General features: G+C 41.5%; 1 protein-coding gene across 1 annotated transcript; it reads right to left on the reverse strand.

Annotated features, from left to right (window-relative positions):
- Positions 1–600: 600 nt before the first annotated feature.
- pgls (6-phosphogluconolactonase) lies at positions 601–18,994 on the reverse strand. Its single transcript, XM_084328913.1, has 6 exons — positions 18,948–18,994; positions 16,604–16,877; positions 13,999–14,106; positions 8,572–8,673; positions 3,345–3,485; positions 601–1,018 (listed from the first exon to the last, which is right to left on the reverse strand). The coding sequence occupies exons 2-6, from the start codon at positions 16,865–16,867 to the stop codon at positions 872–874; spliced, it is 762 nt and encodes a 253-aa protein (XP_084185039.1). The 5' UTR covers positions 16,868–16,877; positions 18,948–18,994; the 3' UTR covers positions 601–871.
- Positions 18,995–19,156: the final 162 nt, after the last annotated feature.

Here is a 19,156-nt window from a genome sequence, read left to right on the forward strand (position 1 = left end):
TTAACCCTTTGTCGTGTGGCAGTGTAAGGGTTAATGCACTTACATTGGTGAGATTTATTTTATTTGCATATTTTCCTTGTTTATACAGACCACACAAGCAAGTGCGTTACATAAAATGTGCATGAGGAAACACTTGGACCTCTGACCTCTCACCACACATTTACATCCAAAGCGACTTACAAGTTCTGTACGACAAGTAAGCAGGAAGGGTACAACTCTGGCAGCTAAGGGTCAGTAAGATTGTTCACCAAACAGTGTTGAACTTGAGTGCTACAGTCTTGAGTGCATAGTAGTAGTATAGACATACTAGCATAGTAGGTAGTAATATAGGTATGGTAGATTCCTTAGCAGCTGCAAGCCATGCTGAAGAAGGTGTGTTCACACCGAAACGTCATGATTACAGGCTGCCAATAAATTTGGAAAAACCTGGAGTGCGTGCCTGGACATTGTTTCCCTATTTTTTATGTATGATATCAGAGGTTACAGCACCCAGTGTCAAGTCTAGTGAGGTGAGCGCGTTCTACTACTTTTTTCACAGATTCCTTAGCAGCAAAATAGTAAAAGACAAAAGGTTAGTTTTTATTTTATTTTTAATTTAGTTCAGATATTGTTTGAAAACACACACACACACACACACACACACACAATATTACTTTGTTAAATTCACAGCAGTGCTAGTAAGACATAAGTCGGCATTTTCTCCAATATGTCCCCCATTGTTGACCCTTCTGATATTTATACATCATCCATAAACCAAAAACACTTCAAGTTGTAAAAGGAATGTTCCGTCTCTCGTAACTTCGTTCCGACGTTGAAACCGGTTAGATGTCCCCGATGTCTTTTCTCCTCGGTCCATGCGAATGGAAAGAGCTCACAGCTTTGCCCCAGAGCCCGGCCTCTCTACCTGGACGCTCAGGGCAGCAGCAGCCGGGGCATCGATGAGCCAGAACAGCTCTCCGTCAGTGGGGACCACGCGCGCCGCGGGGAACGCTGGGCCTTCTCTACCTTCTAGCACTTCCTGTGAGAGATATCAGTCAGATTAGATTCAAATGTATCGTCATCAAGGGTGTAACGGTACACCGAAACCACGGTACGGTACGCACCTCGGTTTTGAAGTCGAGGTTCGGTACGGGTTTTCGGTACAGTGGGGGAAAGTTTGGCTTTCCATGTTCCACTCAGGGGTGTAGTAGTGTGCAGTAACTAATTGTACTTGTAGGGCTGTCAACGAATATTCTATATTGAAATGAATAATCGACTTGTAATTATTTTTTTAAATTATAATAATAATAATAATTCATTTATTTTGTATAGCGCTTTTCAAGGACCCAAAGTCGCTGACAATAGGCAAAAAAAAAGAAAACAAAGAAACAAAACCAGAGGGAAACGGAAAACAATAAGAATACACAGGAAACATAAAACCACAAGTAACGGATAACAAATGCGGGAGTGAGTAGGGGAGACAGTCGGGAGGAGAGTAAGGGAAAAACCAAGGGGGGTGGGGGGGGCAGGAGAGGAGAGAACATGGGGCAGGGGAAAATGGTGGCGAGTTGGAGGAGGGTGGTTATGGGTAAGGAAGGTTGAATGCTTGGGAGAACAGGTAGGTTTTGAGTCTGGATTTGAAGGTGGAGAGTGAGGGAGAGTCTCTGATGGTCTGAGGGAGGGAGTTCCAGAGTCGGGGTGCAGCTCGTGAGAATGCCCGGTCACAGAAACTTTTGAGTTTGGATGACGGGACAGTGAGGGAAAGAGTGGAAGAGGACCGGAGGGAACGGGTGGGGCGGTAGGGGAGAAGGAGGTCAGTCAGGTAGGGGGGGGGCCAGGCTATGGAGGGCTTATTATTAGATTAGATTGTGAGAAAAAAACAGCCCACGGTGGGCGGTCGTTAGTGGTTAACATACCATTGTATTCGTTCTGTACACTACACAGCCGTTCGGTACGGTACGGTACACACTGAAACGGTACGGTTCGGTTTGGTACGGATACGTGTACCTTTACTCCCCTAGTCATCATGCAGCACAAGTACAGTACAACGGAAATAAGTTTGGCATCCAACCAGAGTGCAAATGTAGCAGTAAAGTGCAATTATACAATGTACAGGTGATTGAACTGGGTATAAAATATATAAATTACTACTACTGAGTAATAGTGCTAATCAGATGTATGTACATTTACATTTAGTCATTTAGCTGACTACAACCACGACTTACACGTTATGTACGACAAGTCAGCAGGAAGGGTACAATTGTTTCAGCTGAGTAACAATGTTCTTCAAAGTGTTGAAACTTGAGTGCTGCAGTGTTGAGTGCATGATAGTAGTAGAGACATATTAGTATATGTATATGTACAGAGTTGTAGTATTAATATGTACAGTGATACAGGTATAAAGACACTATGGTAGTAAGTCATACTGGCCAGCAGTGTAACTAGTAAGAGTAGGTAAGGGATGTGTACAGAATATAGATATAGTATCTACAGATATGTAAAAAGGATTATATACAGGTATGTACAGACAGATGTGGATATATATATATATACGGTAAGAAAAAAACAATAATAATAATAATAATAATAATAATAATAATAATAATAATAATAATAATAATAATAATAATAATAATAATAATAATAGGTATATACAGCATTATTGTACATGCTTTCATACAGTTATATGGGTTATATCTATGCAGGTGTATAAGTAGGTATATTCAGTGTACATACTTACTGTACTGTATGTACAAACAGATGTGGATATATATTAATGTACACGGTAAGAATGTAGTTATTGATGTCATATACAGTATATTCACTATGACACAGACAATCAGAAATACCATTAAAATTCAAAGTGATATATTTGGGGGAAATAAATGTCAATATATGGGCTGATGACGACAGGTATATATTTAACATATTAAGGGTGGCGACCAAAGGGCTCTCAGGAGGAAGTGGATGAGTCAAGCGGTGATGACGGAGGGAGAATGGATGGATGTGATCTATGAGATTTATGTGATGGAAAGGCTGACGTACTGAGACTACAGAGGGAGAGGTTTGAGGAGACGTGATCTATGTGATGGAGAGGTTTACGTATGTATTGAGACAACAGAGGGAGAGGTTTGAGGAGAGGTGGGGTAGATGGTGGGAGTTGGTGAGGCCTACAAAGCCAGTCTTTGTGTGAAATACGGAGTGGAAAGAATGGTGAAATGCCCCCTTTGGTTTTGTGTTATTTTCATCTCTTATTATTTCTTATTATTCTTTTTTTATTTCTTGAGTGTTATTTCTGTTCGTCTGTTTTGTGTTGAAAATATAAAAAATAAAAATGTAATTACAAAAAAAAAGCTCATCATTACCTTCAACACAGGCGCTTTGCTGCCCCCTGTTGACACAAAGGCCACACAGCGTGCCGAGTTCACCACAGGAAGAGTCATGGTCACGCGCTGCGGGGGGGGCTTGGGAGAGTCGCTGATGGGGGCCACAATCTTCTCCGTCTCCTAAAGTAGGGGTACACCCAAACCCAAACCAGGAGCCATAAATGTAAACCACCACCCCCCAAAAAAGCACCAATATGACAACCACAAACCCCCAAATAACACCTTGAAAACATTATCCACCAAACTCCTATGTAACACGAAGCAAAGTGGCTCACAAACATATAATGTACATCTGCGGGCCATAAGGAAAATCCCCAAATATATGCCGGAACGTCAACATATATATACGGACGATCCATACATAGTCAAGGGAGTGTCTTTAACCCTTTCACAACCACACTGCAGAAGGTTAACCCTTTCACTGCCACACTACAGACAGTTAACCGTGTAGTAGTCTATAGTGTGGTTGTAAAAGGGTTAACCATTTGTCGTGTGGCAGTGAGAGGGTTAGCCTGTGATATGAACTGTGATATTGTGCTAAACTGTGATATTGTGGTCTTTGTAATTATGTATTTAACTGCATGTAGTATGTATGTATTGTAAGTGATGTTATATGTTCTATGTTGGAACAATGCTGTAACTGCACTGAAAACAAATTCCACCAGCCTGGCTGGGTGGTCATTAAAGAATCTAATCTAATCTAATCTGCTGCATTGTCGAAGTGAAAGGGTTAACCGTTTGGTAGTGTGGTAGTGAAAGGGTTAAAAGTATAGGCACGAGTGACATTGTTTGTCTGAACTAGCGGGGGGGGGGGGGGGACTAAGAAGAACCACAGTGAAAAAGGACAAGCCGGCACGTCTCTGGAGCTTAATTAGAAGGCCTTTACAAATCAAACAGTGTAATAATGGCTTTCACATGTACTCCAGCGTGTACGATAAGCTCCATTTCCAAATAACCTTAAAGATTATATTTATGGAAGTAATTACAGATAAGGCCCGACGGCGTCGCATAGCTAGATTTGGCAGCATGCAGTCACAGACGTCCCCCGATGCTATTCATCTACATCCTTGAACCCCTTTAGTTAACTCAACAAAAGGAGGAGTTGTGCTTCGGTTACACAGTGTTACGAGATGCTGCTTGGGGCTGTTATACTGAGGTTGTATCTCCTTTTCATGCAGCAGATGGACTGCATTTATATTCTTGTATTTTATTTTTTTATTCTTTTTTAAAACAAACATATAAACAAACATGACAACACACGATAAGATATACAAGCATTAATTGTCAGGGCACATCCAATGAGATCACATTTTGGTTAGTTGTTTTATATAAGATATACCCATAATACCTGTTATCTAAAAAAAACCCTACATACATATGCTCAGCTCGAAACCCCCCCTCCCGGACCCCACCTTGAGAAGTACCTCCACTATCCCTCGCACCTAACCAGACACTACCATTATAAGCTAGCTTTTATTCTCTCCACCACTTCTAACCACATTGACATTTTGGATTCATTGAGACCCAGAATTCTTGCTGTAGATATTTCATGGTAAATTACATCGAGATATGTAAGAAACCAAACTTTACGGCACATTTTTTCCGGTTGAAACCAGCGTGATGCGATCAGCTTTTTGGCTACTGTGATACCCGATAAAACCAATCTCTTTAGCTGTGGATTCACTGCAAACTCAAAAACATCATTCAACAGCAATACCGAGGGGTGTACAGGTATATTCCAAGATACGAGTTTTGATATTTGTTGGGTCACATCTTTCCAGAATGCCTTAACTGGTGAGCAGTCCCAATACATGTGCATAAATGTCCCTTCGTCCCCATTTGTACATTGGGTGCATTTGGAATCTTGTTTGAGCCCCATTCGGCACAGTCTTATAGGAGTCAAGTATGTCCTGTGAATATAGTTAAGATTGATTTGTTGATGATCCGGGTTCCTTGATGTAAGTCGGACATTTGCCCAGGCTCCTTGCCAATCAAAGTCATTTTCCAGGTCTGGTATATCCCTCCTCCAGACAGAGTCAAGTTGGAGGGTTTCATACGAGGACGTTAGTAATTGATGATAAAATTCTGAAACAAAACCTCTCGATGTCTCTCTTGAGTAGAAGAATTTGTGGTATCTGTGGTGTTCAATTGGTCTGTCTAATGGAACACCGTGAGACTTCAAACATAGCTCTAACTGTTTGTGAAAAAGCCATGTGGACTTGGTGAGATTAAATTTTTTGCGTATTTCTTTATCACTACAAAAACCCTGTTTGTTAAAAATATCCCCTAATGAGTGTATGCCTTGCTTTTCCCATATAGGGAATCTTATAGGTCGTTTTCCAATTAAGAGAGCATTGTTATTGAATAAGGGAGTATGGTTGTGCCATTCTTGTGGGTTAGGATTTTTTTTTTGTGATTCACGCCATATCCGGATCGCATGAGTAATTATGGGGCCAAATTTTCGTTCACAGTGCTTGATTGGTAGTTTAGTGTGTGCTATGTCCTTCAGTCTATGTGGGGCTACTATGTTTTCTTCTATTTTCCTCCAAGATGCTAATGCTTGGGAGTCAAACCATGTTGTCAATGGACTTAATGAGTACGCCTTAAAATATAGGAAAAAATCTGGAAATGCCATGCCACCATCTGCTTTATTTCTCTGTGCGGTAGATCTTTTTATACGTGGTGGTTTGTTATTCCAAATAAATTTGTATGTGGAGGAGTGTAATCTTTTCCAGTAACCCTCTGGAGGGGGTAACGGTAGCATTGAACAGAAGAAGTTGATTTTAGGTAGTACATCCATCTTAACTATTGATATCCGTGCTTGTACTGTGTTCTTAAGTTTTGCCCATCTATCAAGGTCGTCTTTGATTTTGTTTTGGATTTTTGTGTAGTTGTGCTTCACCGTTTGTCTTATGGTAGGGAATATTTCCACTCCCAAGCATCTGAAATGTTTTACCATCGGTATCTGTCCTGGGAGGGTTGTATCTTTTTTTGCAGGGGTGTTAAGTGGAAGGAAAGCCGACTTCGGCCAATTTATCTTAAATCCCGATAAATCACCAAAGTCCTCAATCAACTTGAGCAGATGAGGCAATGTGGTGTTGGGGTTTTTCATGAACAATATTACATCGTCCGCATATAAACAAATTTGTTGTTGTGTGCCCTTGATTACGATAGGTTCTATGGATTGGGATTGTCTTATATATTGTGCTAACGGCTCTAATGATAGATTGAACAGACCGGGACTAAGAGGGCAACCTTGTCTGGCTGAGCGCGATACCGGAAAGATATCGGAGATGATTGTGCCTGTTATAATCATGGCCGATGGGTCTTTGTATAATACTTTAATCATATCGATGAATCCTTTTCCTAACCCCATCCTTTCTAGCACTGCCCACAGATACGACCATTCCAGCCTGTCAAAGGCCTTCATAGCATCCAGGGACAGTATCGCCTTAGGTATGGTATCCTCTTTGTCGGCATCAAGTACGTGCAGTATACGTCTTATGTTCTCAGTGATCAGGCGGCCTCCTATGAAGCCAGTTTGGTCCGGGTGAACTAAAGACGTCATATGCTTTTGTAATCTGATGGCTAATACCTTAGAGTACAGTTTGATATCTGTTCCGAGGAGGCTTACAGGTCTATAACTACCGCACTCGTTGGGGTCTTTGTCTTTTTTAAGGAGGACTGTTATGAGTGCAATATTGTCGGTTTTATGGAAGTTCCCCTCTTTGACTGAGTATAAGATCATATTTAGTAATAAGGGGCCAATTATGTCCCAACAAGAAAGGTACATTTCTGATGGGAAACCGTCTCTTCCTGGAGCCTTACCACTTTTCATTGCGGTTATGGCCATCTTGAGTTCCTCTAGTGTGATCGGTATTTCTAACTGTTTAGCGTCATCCTCTGAAAGTTTAGGGAGAATAATTTGATTAAGAAATGTGTCCATTTTGTTTTGATCGAAGGTCATTTCTGATTTATATAAATCGGAGTAGAATACTTTGAATGTATCGTTTATTTTTACCGGATCTGTTACAAGTACTTGTTGTGCTCTAATGGTAGTTATATCTGCAAATGTTGCATTAATTCTTAATCGCATGGCTAATAGGTGGCTGGGTTTGGAACCATGAGAGTACTGCTGTTGTCTTGTGCTGCGTATTTGTATTTCCGATTGTTGTCTGTATATGTCATTGATCTCTATTTTTAGTACGTTAACTTGATTTTCTAGTCGAGTTGAGTTGTTGTATTTCAGAGAATTAAATAACGTTGAGTAAAGCGTTTCCAGCTCATCCAGTTTTGTGTTTTGATTCTTGCGCATTTTGGAGGAAAAGCTATCCGTGAAGTCTTTGATCATTCCCTTTACCGACATCCATATTATTCTGGGGTCTTGCACCGAGTTTGCATTCTCCCGTTGGAATACTATAAGAGCTTCTTTGAGTTGTGTAATGAATTCCTTGTTGTTAAGCAGCAACGAGTTAAATCGCCATCTTGGGGCTCGGGAGGATAGTATACCAAATGTACCTTTAAGGAGTAAATAACAGTGATCTGATAGTGCGTTGGGTATCATTTCCACTTCATAATTATCAAATAGTTTCTGTGATGCAAAGACATAATCTATTCTGGATAGTGTCTTATGTCTCGCAGATCGACAAGAGTACTTTCGTGGGGTTAAGTAACCGCCATAAGTCCTTTACACCTGTAATCTTTGACCAATCCTTTAATGCCTTCGATGAATTCTTTTGTTCGCTGGAAAAGGCGAGGTAAGATTTGTCTATCCTTGGGTTCCAGATGGCATTAAAATCCGCTCCTATTATAAATGAGTAATCGGGAATGTCTAACATTGCATTGGTTAGTGTAGTGAAGAAATCTGCATTTATATTCTATGTTTCTATCCAAAGCGGTTTTACAACTTATACCTCTCATTCACCCATTCACTCACACACTGATGGCGGAGGCGACCGTGTAAGGTGCCAACCTGCTCATCAGGAGCATTTAGGGGTTAAGTGTCTTGCTCAAGGACACTATTAGACATGGAGCCGGGATCTAACCGGGAATCTTTCAGATTAACAGATGACCGCTCTACCTCCTGAGCCAACCGCATGCTTGGCTAAATCTGCCCTGGATGAATAAAAGTAAAATAAAATTGAAAAAAACATTATATATTTAAATACAAAACAAATGATTTAGTAAGGATAAGAAGGCCTCTCACCTCCAGGAGAGGATGGTCTGGGAACAGGGAGCAGGTGTGACCGTCAGGCCCCATGCCCAGGAGCAACACGTCAAACACGGGAACGGCATCGCTCGGGAAGGCCTGCAATGCATGCGAGACAACAACAACAACAACAACAACAACTGTTTGTGAGCTACTGACGGATAGACTGATTTATCACACAAACAAAAGCACCTTAAGTGACTAGTTTCAAGTTTCAAGTTCAAGTTTCTTTAATAGTTGTCATACAGAAGTACAGAATACTTTCATACAAAATGCTTCTTACTGTTACGCTCCAGAGACTGTGCTAGACAAGATAGTATCAAATAACATAGTATAGCATGTAATTTAGAAGAAGAAAATGAGGTCACAGTGTTCGGTATAGACATATGTACAATGTTCTGAGTTACCATATAATATACAATACTATGCAGTGTACTAATGTACAGTACTATATAGTGCAAAGCAGAAATGGGATGAGGTACAATTTAGGTACAATTTACAGTACGGTGTACGAGTTGTAGTGCAATCCTTCATCAATAAATATAAAGTGTGGGGAGTGGGTGCTACAGTGTGTTTGTTTAAAGTGGGTGTGTGCTATAAAGTGTGTGGAGTGGGTGCTACAGTGTGTCTGTTTAAAGTGAGTGTGTGCGTGTGGATGTGTGTTGTTGTGTAGTGTTCATTGTTCGTTTAGCAGTCTGATGGCCTGGGGATAGAAGCTTCTTCTGAGTCTTTCTGTGCTCGCCTTGAGACTCCGGTATCGCTTGCCTGACCGCAGCAGTTCAAAGAGGCAGTTGTTCGGGTGACTGGAGTCTTTAATGATTCTCTTAGCCTTGCCCTTGCAACGCTTGTTGTAAATGTTCTGGAGGGTGGGGAGCCCACCTCCAATTGTGCGTTCGGCTGAACGTGTCACTCTTTGTAGTCTGCTTCGGTCTTGTGCAGTGCTATTCCCAAACCAGGAGGTGATGTTGCCAGTCAAGATGCTCTCTATTGTACATGAGTAGAAGTTCTTAAGGATCTTCTGACTGACTTGGAACTTCCTTAGGCGCCTGAGGAAGTAGAGGCGTTGTCGTGCCTTCTTCACAACACTGTCAATGTGTGTGGTCCATGTCAAGTCCTCGGATATGTAGGCTCCGAGGTACTTAAAGCTGTTGACTCTCTCAACCGGTGCCCCGTCGATGCTGAGGGGGCTGTAGTCCTTGACCCCCGACCTCCTGAAGTCCACAATCATCTCCTTTGTTTTGCTGACGTTCAGGGAGAGGCTGTTTTCCTGGCACCATCCCGCCAGGACCTTGACCTCTTCCAGGTAGGCCCTCTCGTCGTTGGCAGAGATCAGGCCCACCACCACTGTGTCGTCAGCAAATTTGATGATTGTATTGCTACTCCGCTGAGCCACACAGTCGTGTGTGTACAGGGAGTAGAGGAGGGGACTCAGAACACAGCCCTGGGGGGCCCCTATGTTGAGGGTGATGGATGAGGAGGTGCAGTTGCTTGCTCTCACCACCTGGGGTCTGCCAGTCAGGAAGTCCAAGACCCACTGGCAGAGGTCATAGTTCAAGCCCAGGTCCCTGAGCTTGGCTATGAGTATGGAGGGGACTATGGTATTGAATGCCGAGCTGTAGTCGATGAATAGCATTCTCACATAGTTCCCCTGCCTCTTGTCCAGGTGTGATGCTGCTGTGTGCAGCACATGGGCTATGGCAGGGCTATTCAACTGGCGGCCCGCGGGATGATTCTGACCGACCCGCCAAAGATTACATGATAAAAAAAATCAAATAAAAAAAAATATTTTTTTATTTTTATATTTATATTTTTTTACTGTTTTTTTCTTCATGTCAACGTTAACACGCACAATTGAGCCAAAAGTCACTAAATTAATGACAGATTTCATTGATAAATTGAGGGAAAACTTTGCAAGTCGATTTGAATTGATGCATTTTGTGAGCAACCCATTTGCCAATGTAGCTGCTATTTCCACAAAAGGACAAGAGTTCCTTGCATCACTTCACATTGATGAAGGTCTCCTGCAACTTGAAATAATTGACATGCAAGCATCATCTGCTCTGAAGCAGGCACTTGAGAATGAATCCACCACAACATTTTGGATAAAGTGTATTCATGTCAAGACATTCCCCAAAATAAAAACGCTGGCAATATCTGTGCTAACAATGTTTGGCTCAACATACACCTGTGAATCCAGTTTCTCTCACATGAATGCCATTAAAACAAGCAACGTTCCTCCTTGACAAATGAGCATTTGCATCACTGTTTGCGGGTAGCCCTCACTTCCTATGAACCCTCTTTCTCTGCCATTGCCCAGTCAAAGAAGTGCAATCGCTCTCATTAGATGTGTGTATGTAGGCTAGGCCTGTCTGCCCCCCACCCCCCTGATGTTTGAGAGTTAAGAGTGGACAATAAGTGCTAATAAGGTGCTGTGATTTGCTGTTGTTGCACAGACATGAAGCACTTTTTCATAAGCTCAGCTGCACTATAAATGTATTTTTTTGTTCAAGTGTTGATGTTAGAATGTTCAGATGCACATCATGCACTTGTTTGTTTTTTATTATATTTTTATATTGAAATGTTGAACATAAATGAAGCACGTTTTTTTTTTAAAGTATACTACTTTTGCAATGTAGTTAAATAAAAGTTGTGAAAATGTGGTTGCGTGTTGTGTTAAGTGTACATATATTCATAGCACGGGGAGGCGCCGTGGCAGTCCGGCCCCTGGCCCCTTGGGTTTCTGACAATGTGGCCCCCTGAACAATTTAGTTGAATAGCCCTGGGCTATGGCGTCCTCCGTGGACCTGTTGGGGCAGTATGCAAATTGCAGGGGGTCCATGTTGATGGGGAGGGAGGAGCAGATGTAGCCCTTTACTAGCTTCTCAAAGCACTTCATGGCTATGGAGGTGAGAGCTACAGGGCGGTAGTCGTTGAGGCAAGCAGGCTTGGATTTTTTGGGTACAGGGATAATAGTGGACTTCTTCAGGCAGGTGGGGATGACAGCCTGTTCTAAGGACAGGTTAAATATGTCAGTGAATACCGGGGATAGTTGGTCGGCACAGACTTTTAGGACGCGGCCGGGGATGCCGTCCGGACCTGCTGCCTTCCTGATATTCACTTTTTTAAAGGTCCGCCTCACCTCATGCTCTGTTACCCCGAACACTGAGTCTCCATCAGCAGCAGACCCCCCCCCCCCCCCCATTGCCGTGGCTTGTGGGCTGGTGTTGTTATTACCAGCATCAAACCTCGCATAGAAGGTATTGAGGTCATTTGCTAAGGAGATGTCACTGTTCAGTTTGAGGGAGGCGCCTTTGTAGTCTGTCATCGTTTTGAGCCCCTGCCACATAGCTCTAGAGTCAGCTTGTTCAAACTTGAGTTCAATTTTATCCCTGTAGCGCCGTTTGGCCTCTGTCACTGTCCTCCTTACGTTGTATCGCGCCACCTTGTGGTCATTCATGTTGCCTGCCACTAGGCCGTCGTTGTATGCTTTGGTGCGCTCTCTCAGAGCTTCACGGACGGATTTGTCTACCCAGGGTTTTTGATTTGGGTAAACTCTCATTTTGGTAGTGGGGATTGTTTCTTCCACCAAAGTACAAACATAGTCCAGCACTGTCTCCGTGTAGATATTAATGTTATCTGTGTCGCGGAACACGTTCCAGTCTGTGCAGTCAAACGCAGCCTGGAGCGTCTCCTCTGACGTCAAATCCCATTTCTGCACCTCTCGCGAGACTACAGGAGTGCTTTTGATTCTCTGTTTGTACTTTGGTGAAAGCACACACTGCCGCTAACATATACCTTGTATTGTAGTTTGTATAGATAGAATAGACATTGTGTATTATGTTTAGTCTATAGTTTTTGTTTATTTATACAGTTAGTATAGAGCAGTGGTGCCCAACCAGTCGATCGCGATCGACAGGTAGATCGCGGGCTGATTTCAAGTAGATCTCGATTAATAAAATTTGATTATAATTTTTTTTTTTTTTTTGCAAAATCAACTCTGCCTCTTCTTGTTAACTACAACAAGCAATGCTGTTTGTTATTTAAGGTGAGGTCGGACTCGGCACTGACAGATTTGTGTTCATTATGCTGCTTTTATAAAGCCTCAAATGACGGCTTACAATACAATTTTGGCTGGTAGCTCTCGGCTAGGTGGTAAATTAAAAAGTAGATCTTGGTTCAAAAAAGGTTGGGGACCCCTGGTATAGAGTATAGTTTGTATAGATAGAATATACGTTGTGTATTATGTTTAGTTTATAGTTATAGTTTATAATTGATTTATAGCTTATTTCATTTATAGTTATAGTTTACATTTATAGTTATAGCTTATAGTTAGTATAGACAGAATATACATTGTGTACTATGTTTACAAAACTACTACGGTTGAGGAGCCGGGAAAAACAAGCATCTCACGTTTTTCTGAATGTATGTACATTTAAAAAAGGCTGTGACAATAAAATAATCTGAATCTGAACAACAACACCAATAAATCCTAAATTCATATGCCGTGTCATAAACACATTATCTACGGTCAGGTCCATAAATATTTGAACAACACAATTTTCACAATTTTGCCTTTGTACACCACCACAATGGAAAATACCCCAAGAACAAGCAGGCGCTGAAGACAGCTGCAGGAGAGGCCTGGCAGAGCATCGTCAGGGACTAAACCCAGCATCTGGTGACGTCTATGGGTTCCAGACTACAGGCTGTCATTGACTGCAAAGGATTTGCAACCAAGAATTAAAAGTGACAATTTTATTTATGGATTGTTAGTCTAATTACTTTTGGTCCCTTAAAAGGGGGGTGCACAACATGTAGAAACGGTTGTAATTCCTACATTGTTCACCCGATTTGAATGTAAATACCCTCAAATTAAAGCTGAAAGGCTGCACTTGATCACATCTTGATCGTTTTCATTTCAAGTCCATTGTGGTGGTGTACATAGGCACAATTGTGAAAATTGTGTCAATGTCCAAATATGTATGGACCTGACTGTATACAAGTATATACGTATGCTATATACATTAGCTTGCATATCAGTAACGCATATTGTCATAGTACAATATAAAACTGTGAAACTATACGATTCACACCGCGTACACAAGTGTTAAAGGAACACGCCTACGTTGTGCTAAGCTAGGCTAGTTTGCAGCCAGATATCTTTTTACCGAATGCACAGAGAGGACCTTGGTATCCATCTTCTTGATGAGCACATGTTTGTGTGTGCATCTATTGACTCAGATACAGATATCCTGGTATGGTAAAGAAGGAATCCTAGCATGCGTTTCAATCTCTCCCACCTCTATATTCTATAATATCATGTTTATTATATCCATGTTGCCATTTTCTTCTCTTCCAACCATCCCCAGGGGTGATGAGGTTCTCTTGTAGCTTAACGTAAACGTGTAGTTTTGGTGTCTGTACCTCTTTGAGTTTGCGGGTATAGTCCTCGGCACACTCGCTCACGGATAAAGACGAGTCTATGGCTAAGATCCCATCGTCAGGAATGTTGGTCTTGGAAAAGAAGTGATTCTGGGAGAGAGATTACATTAGATTAAATTTGATTAAAATGTATAATGTCATTATACAGCACAAGTACAGTACAACGAAAATAAGTTTGGCATCCAACCAGAGTGCAAATGTAACAGTAAATTGCAATAGTAATATACACAATGTACAGGTGATTAAACTGGGTATAAAATATATAAATTATTACTACTGATTATTAAATGAGTACAACCTGTCACTCTTACTTGCAATCATTACTCCCGACATGAAAAGAAGACAAGCGATTGAAGCGATGTCATCTTTAGCAAAATAGCACATTAGTCCTGTAACGTAATAGGGCTGGGCGATAATTCAGTGTCATAATCTTACTGTACGGTGATGTGAATTATGATCTCTTGAAACACAATTGTCCAAATTAATGATAATAAGCGATTAATTAAATAATTGAGGGGATTTTATTTGAACATTCGTTTTTGAAGTTACAACAAGGCAGTTAAATGTGATGAACACCACTTGGATAATTTAACATGTGATCTTTCATACACAAGCTGACATACATTAGTGATATACATTAGATTCAATTCAAATGTATCGTCATCATGCAGCACAAGTACAGTACAACAAAAATAAGTTTGGCATCCAACCAGAGTGCAAATGTAACAATAAAGTGCAATAGTAATATACAATTAAACTGGGTATAAAATATATAAATTAGTACTACTGAGTGTAGTGCTAATCAGATGTATGTACAGAGTTGTAATATTAATATGTACAGTGATACAGGACAGGTATGAAGACACTATGGTAGTAAGTCATACTGGCCAGAAGCGTAACTAGTAACCACTATAGTAGGCTAACTAGTAACCAGCCTAACCACTGTTATTGATGGACGGGTGTCTTGATCATGTCTTAAGAGAACCAGATGGCTAATAAGATAAAGATAAGTTAAGATATTCCTCACATATTGGCCAGCAGCGGAACTAGCATAATGTTATGGAAATGTTATCTATGTCCATCTGTGTTTAAATCTCTGTACAGCTTGACTAGTTTAATATAGGTCAACTAGCAGAGCTCAAAGACACTAGGGAGACAGTCTGGCTGATGTTCTTAAAACAGTTTGTCTCAGGGACGAGAAACCCTCAGACCCATCTTCTGTTTTTTATCTTATCTTCTATGTTAAATCTATGTTTACCTGTTTGGTCATCTTAACACTTTGAGTGCCAGCGACAAGATTTCTCGTTAGTTCATGCCAACCGTTGAGTGCCAGCCGACGAGAATTTTTTTTTTTTTTTTTAACTTTTATTTTTTAGCGTTTATCGCTTTTCTGGTCAAGCATGACCGACAGATACAGGGTGAAACGGGATATAGAACAGGGGAAGACATTCTGGCAAATGACGGCGGGTCCGGGAATCGAACTCGGAGTCCACCAGATCCGTGACGCAGCACGGTTTTCCCCGACGCAGAAATAGCGCAGAGATATGCGGTGAGCTACTGGAGCTCCCCGAGAAATCTCGTTTTTAAATCGTTATTTTTTTTATTATCGATTTCCATTCATTTTTCATCAATCTAGCCTCCCGTTACCAGTGGGGATGTGTCTGAGCTCAAACAGGGAAAATACCGCCCCCTATCGTCTCTCCGGATGGTACTGCACCCCATTGGATTGCACTGAATGAAACGCATGGGGAAAAAGAGAGTCCGGAATCCACATTTTACTTGTCAGGCAAGTAACTGGAGACGATCCCAGTCATCGCCCACCATCAGAACAGCGTGGAATATGTCTTTCGACCACCCAGCGTTGGATCAATAAACGCGATCGATATTTGGAATGGCGATCAGGAATTGGAATAATCTTTTTGGAGAACATCTGATCTGAGGTAAGGAATCTATTTGACCAGTATTGGGATAATCAGAGCTGTTTTCACCTATATATCAACGTGTCCCATATGTGTGTGTGTGGCTGTGAGTGTGTGTAGTAGCTGATCAGGAAATAAGAGAATTGATTTTTCAGCCCGCTTCTATAGCGTGCATAAGTACACATGTACTATCGATAATCTAGCGTTTATTTGAAAACTATTAATAAATAGGCAGAAAAATTACAACGTGTTTTGTGTATTACAGTAAAGTGCGATTCCTGTAGAATCTTTTTTTTTTCTGAAAGTTTAAAAAAAAATAGCGTTTTTCAAAATGGTATAAAACGGAAATGAACCAATTAAAAAACAATCCGTTTCGACAATGTTGACTGCAAACAAGTCATTGATAAGCGACAGTCGTATTAGACACATAGCCATAATTTAAGATATAGTTTATGCGTTCACAAATGTGAGCGCTCCGTCATTGAATAGAGCGGTGGCACTCAACGGGGTATATAGGACTGGCACGGCCGGCACGGTCAGAATTACTCAGTGAGAATTACTCAGCTCATCGTAGAGTCATGTCCACGACAATAACTATCACCCAGCCCTATGCGGTCCTACATCCATAGTAGTCCGGGAGGTGAACAGATATATTCTGAAAAGCATACCTTGTACAGCCCGTAGGTGCTATCTGGGTCATCAGCGGGGACTAGCCGCTCGTCGCAGAACCCGACGACCCACTTGCTGCAGTCCAGCTGCGGCAGAGCGAGCAGCTCCTTGCTGAGCATGGCGACCAGGCTGCCTCCAGACAGGCCCAGGGTGAACCGGCCGCGGGAGGAGATGGCCTTCTCAGCTCGAGAGACCACCAGCTGGGCCAGCACGGGACCCAGCTCTGCCGAGGAGGGGAACACCACAATTCTTCTGGGAGCCATTATTATCACACTACAGTCAGGAGGGAGAGAGAGAGAGAGATTATGGCAAGAACATTGGAACAAGCTGCAGCACATGGCATCCCCCTACTAGCAAACACAGAAGTACAATGCCTGCTGTTTGCAGATGACCAACAAAAGAAGGGCTACAGCAGCACCTCGATCTTCTACACAAATTCTCCCAGACCTGGGCATTGACAGTAAATCTAACCAAAACAAAAGTCATGATATTCCAAAAAAGGCCCAGCCTACACAACACAAACACAAATTCCTCCTCCTAGACACAATTGCCCTAGAACACACAAAAAACTACACCTATCTCAGCCTAAACATCAGTGCCACAGGGAACTTCAACCAAGCTGTGAACGACCTGAGGGACAAAGCAAGAAGGGCTTTTTATGCTATCAAAAGGAAAATCAAGCTAGACATTCCAATTCAAACCTGGCTCGAAATATTAGACTCCGTCATAGAACCCATTTCCCTGTATGGTTGCGAGGTCTGCGGCCCATTTGCAAACCAAGACTTCACAAAATGGGACAAACACCAAGAGACTCTGCATGCAGAATTTTGCAAATCCATTCTCCGCACCCAACGGAAAACACCAAATAATGCATGCAGAGCAGAACTAGGAAGATACCCACTAATGATCAAAATCCAAAAAAGAGCATTTTAATTATATATTCACCTAAAATAAAGTGACCCAGACACATAACAAAGGCCTCGCCTACAGAGAGACCCTGCCTAGAGAGATGTCCGCTCAGCCAGTTGGTCCTGGGACTCTGCTCACAAACACAAACAGAGCCACCAGACAGAAACCACACTGGACTAAACCAAATTATAAGAAAACTAAAATAAAACCATCTGACACATTGGAAAGAATAAACCCAAAATCAGAGCAAATTGGAATGCTATTTGGCCCTAAACAGAGAGTACACACAGTGGCAGAATACCCGAGCACTGTGACTGACCCAAAACTAAGAAGATCCTTGACTAGGTACAGACTCAGCGAGCACAGCCTAGCCATCGAGAAAGGCAGACCTGGCTCCCAAGAGAAGACAGACTATGCACCCACTGCACAGAAGAGGTGGAAACTCTCATACCTACTGGGTGAAAGTGAAATACAACAATGTGGAAACACAGCAGCAAGATTTGTGAGCTGCTGTAAAAACAAAAGGACATCCAACAGAATACCACCACCATAAAGACTGTCAATCACACAAAAAATGCATTCTAATCTGTACTGATTTCTCTGTTTTGCTTTGTTTTGTTTGTTAACACTGGCTTTGGCAATGTAAATGTATGTTTCCCATGTCAATAAAGCCCCTTTGAATTGAATAAATTGAATTGAGAGAGAGAGAGAGAGAGAGAGAGAGAGAGAGAGAGAGAGAGAGAGAGAGAGAGAGAGAGAGAGAACAAGCTTTGGCAGCACTATACAAGGAAATCACTTGCCACATAGTTTTTGCAAGTCACCATGTGTGTCTCAATAGATTAGCACTCACAATATTGCAAATAATGAAACACTAGTAGCCTAGAAGTACCATAATGTTAGCTAAAATAAAATAAAGGTGTCCATTAATTGATCAATTAATTTTTTTATTTAATAATTAATGATATTTTAAATGTAAGAATTATCTGACGGAATAAATGAAGGGAGTATTGTGCACTGGGGTGACCTGAAATGAATGTAGCTAAATATTATGAAGCTGATTTCAAGAGGGTGCCAAGTGGTGATGAATTGAAAATAGGGGACCCTGATGTAAACAAGACGAAAGTATTTCTCTGGTCTGCATCTCCCTAACAATTGTGTGTATTGAGCCGTACTGTATTGTACCCATTCTCCAATCTGTTAATAAAGTTTTCAATCAATCAATCAAAACCTGCATGGGACACTCTACTCCACATGGACACGATTCAGAAACAGAGACGAACAATTTATCTATTAAAGTCACGTTAGCCCTACAGGCTATTTCCACGACAACGTAACGTAAACACCTTCAAAACTATGGACACTATGCTGCATCTGACATAATCGTATTATATTAGTATACTCGCGTTTTGTTTTAGTTAATATAATTTAGTTTACCTGCCAATTATTTCAAGATGATTTCATGAGGAGGATTTTCTGTCGGCAATTTTAATCAGATGTCTACTTCCTGAAACGAATTATGATCATCAGCCAATCGCAGTCTGTTTGTGAGCAGATGGCATTCTGGTTAATGGAGTTCTAAATACACGGAGAGCGGAAAAACGTTTCTTCGGACAATAAATAACACGCAGCTGACAAACATATTT

This window comes from Notolepis coatsorum (genome assembly GCF_963971535.1).
Source record: "Notolepis coatsorum genome assembly, chromosome: 14".
NCBI classification, from domain to species: Eukaryota; Metazoa; Chordata; class Actinopteri; order Aulopiformes; family Paralepididae; genus Notolepis; species Notolepis coatsorum.

Bases quoted from the DNA above. Each gene is read 5' to 3' on its own strand.
- pgls (XM_084328913.1), bottom strand. From the start codon at position 16,867: ATGGCTCCCAGAAGAATTGTGGTGTTCCCCTCCTCGGCAGAGCTGGGT. The intron at 14,107-16,603 runs GTATGCTTTTCA...TCTCTCTCCCAG, and splicing joins GCACCTACGGGCTGTACAAG to AATCACTTCTTTTCCAAGAC. The intron at 1,019-3,344 runs GTAATGATGAGC...TATCTCTCACAG, and splicing joins GCAAAGCGCCTGTGTTGAAG to GAAGTGCTAGAAGGTAGAGA.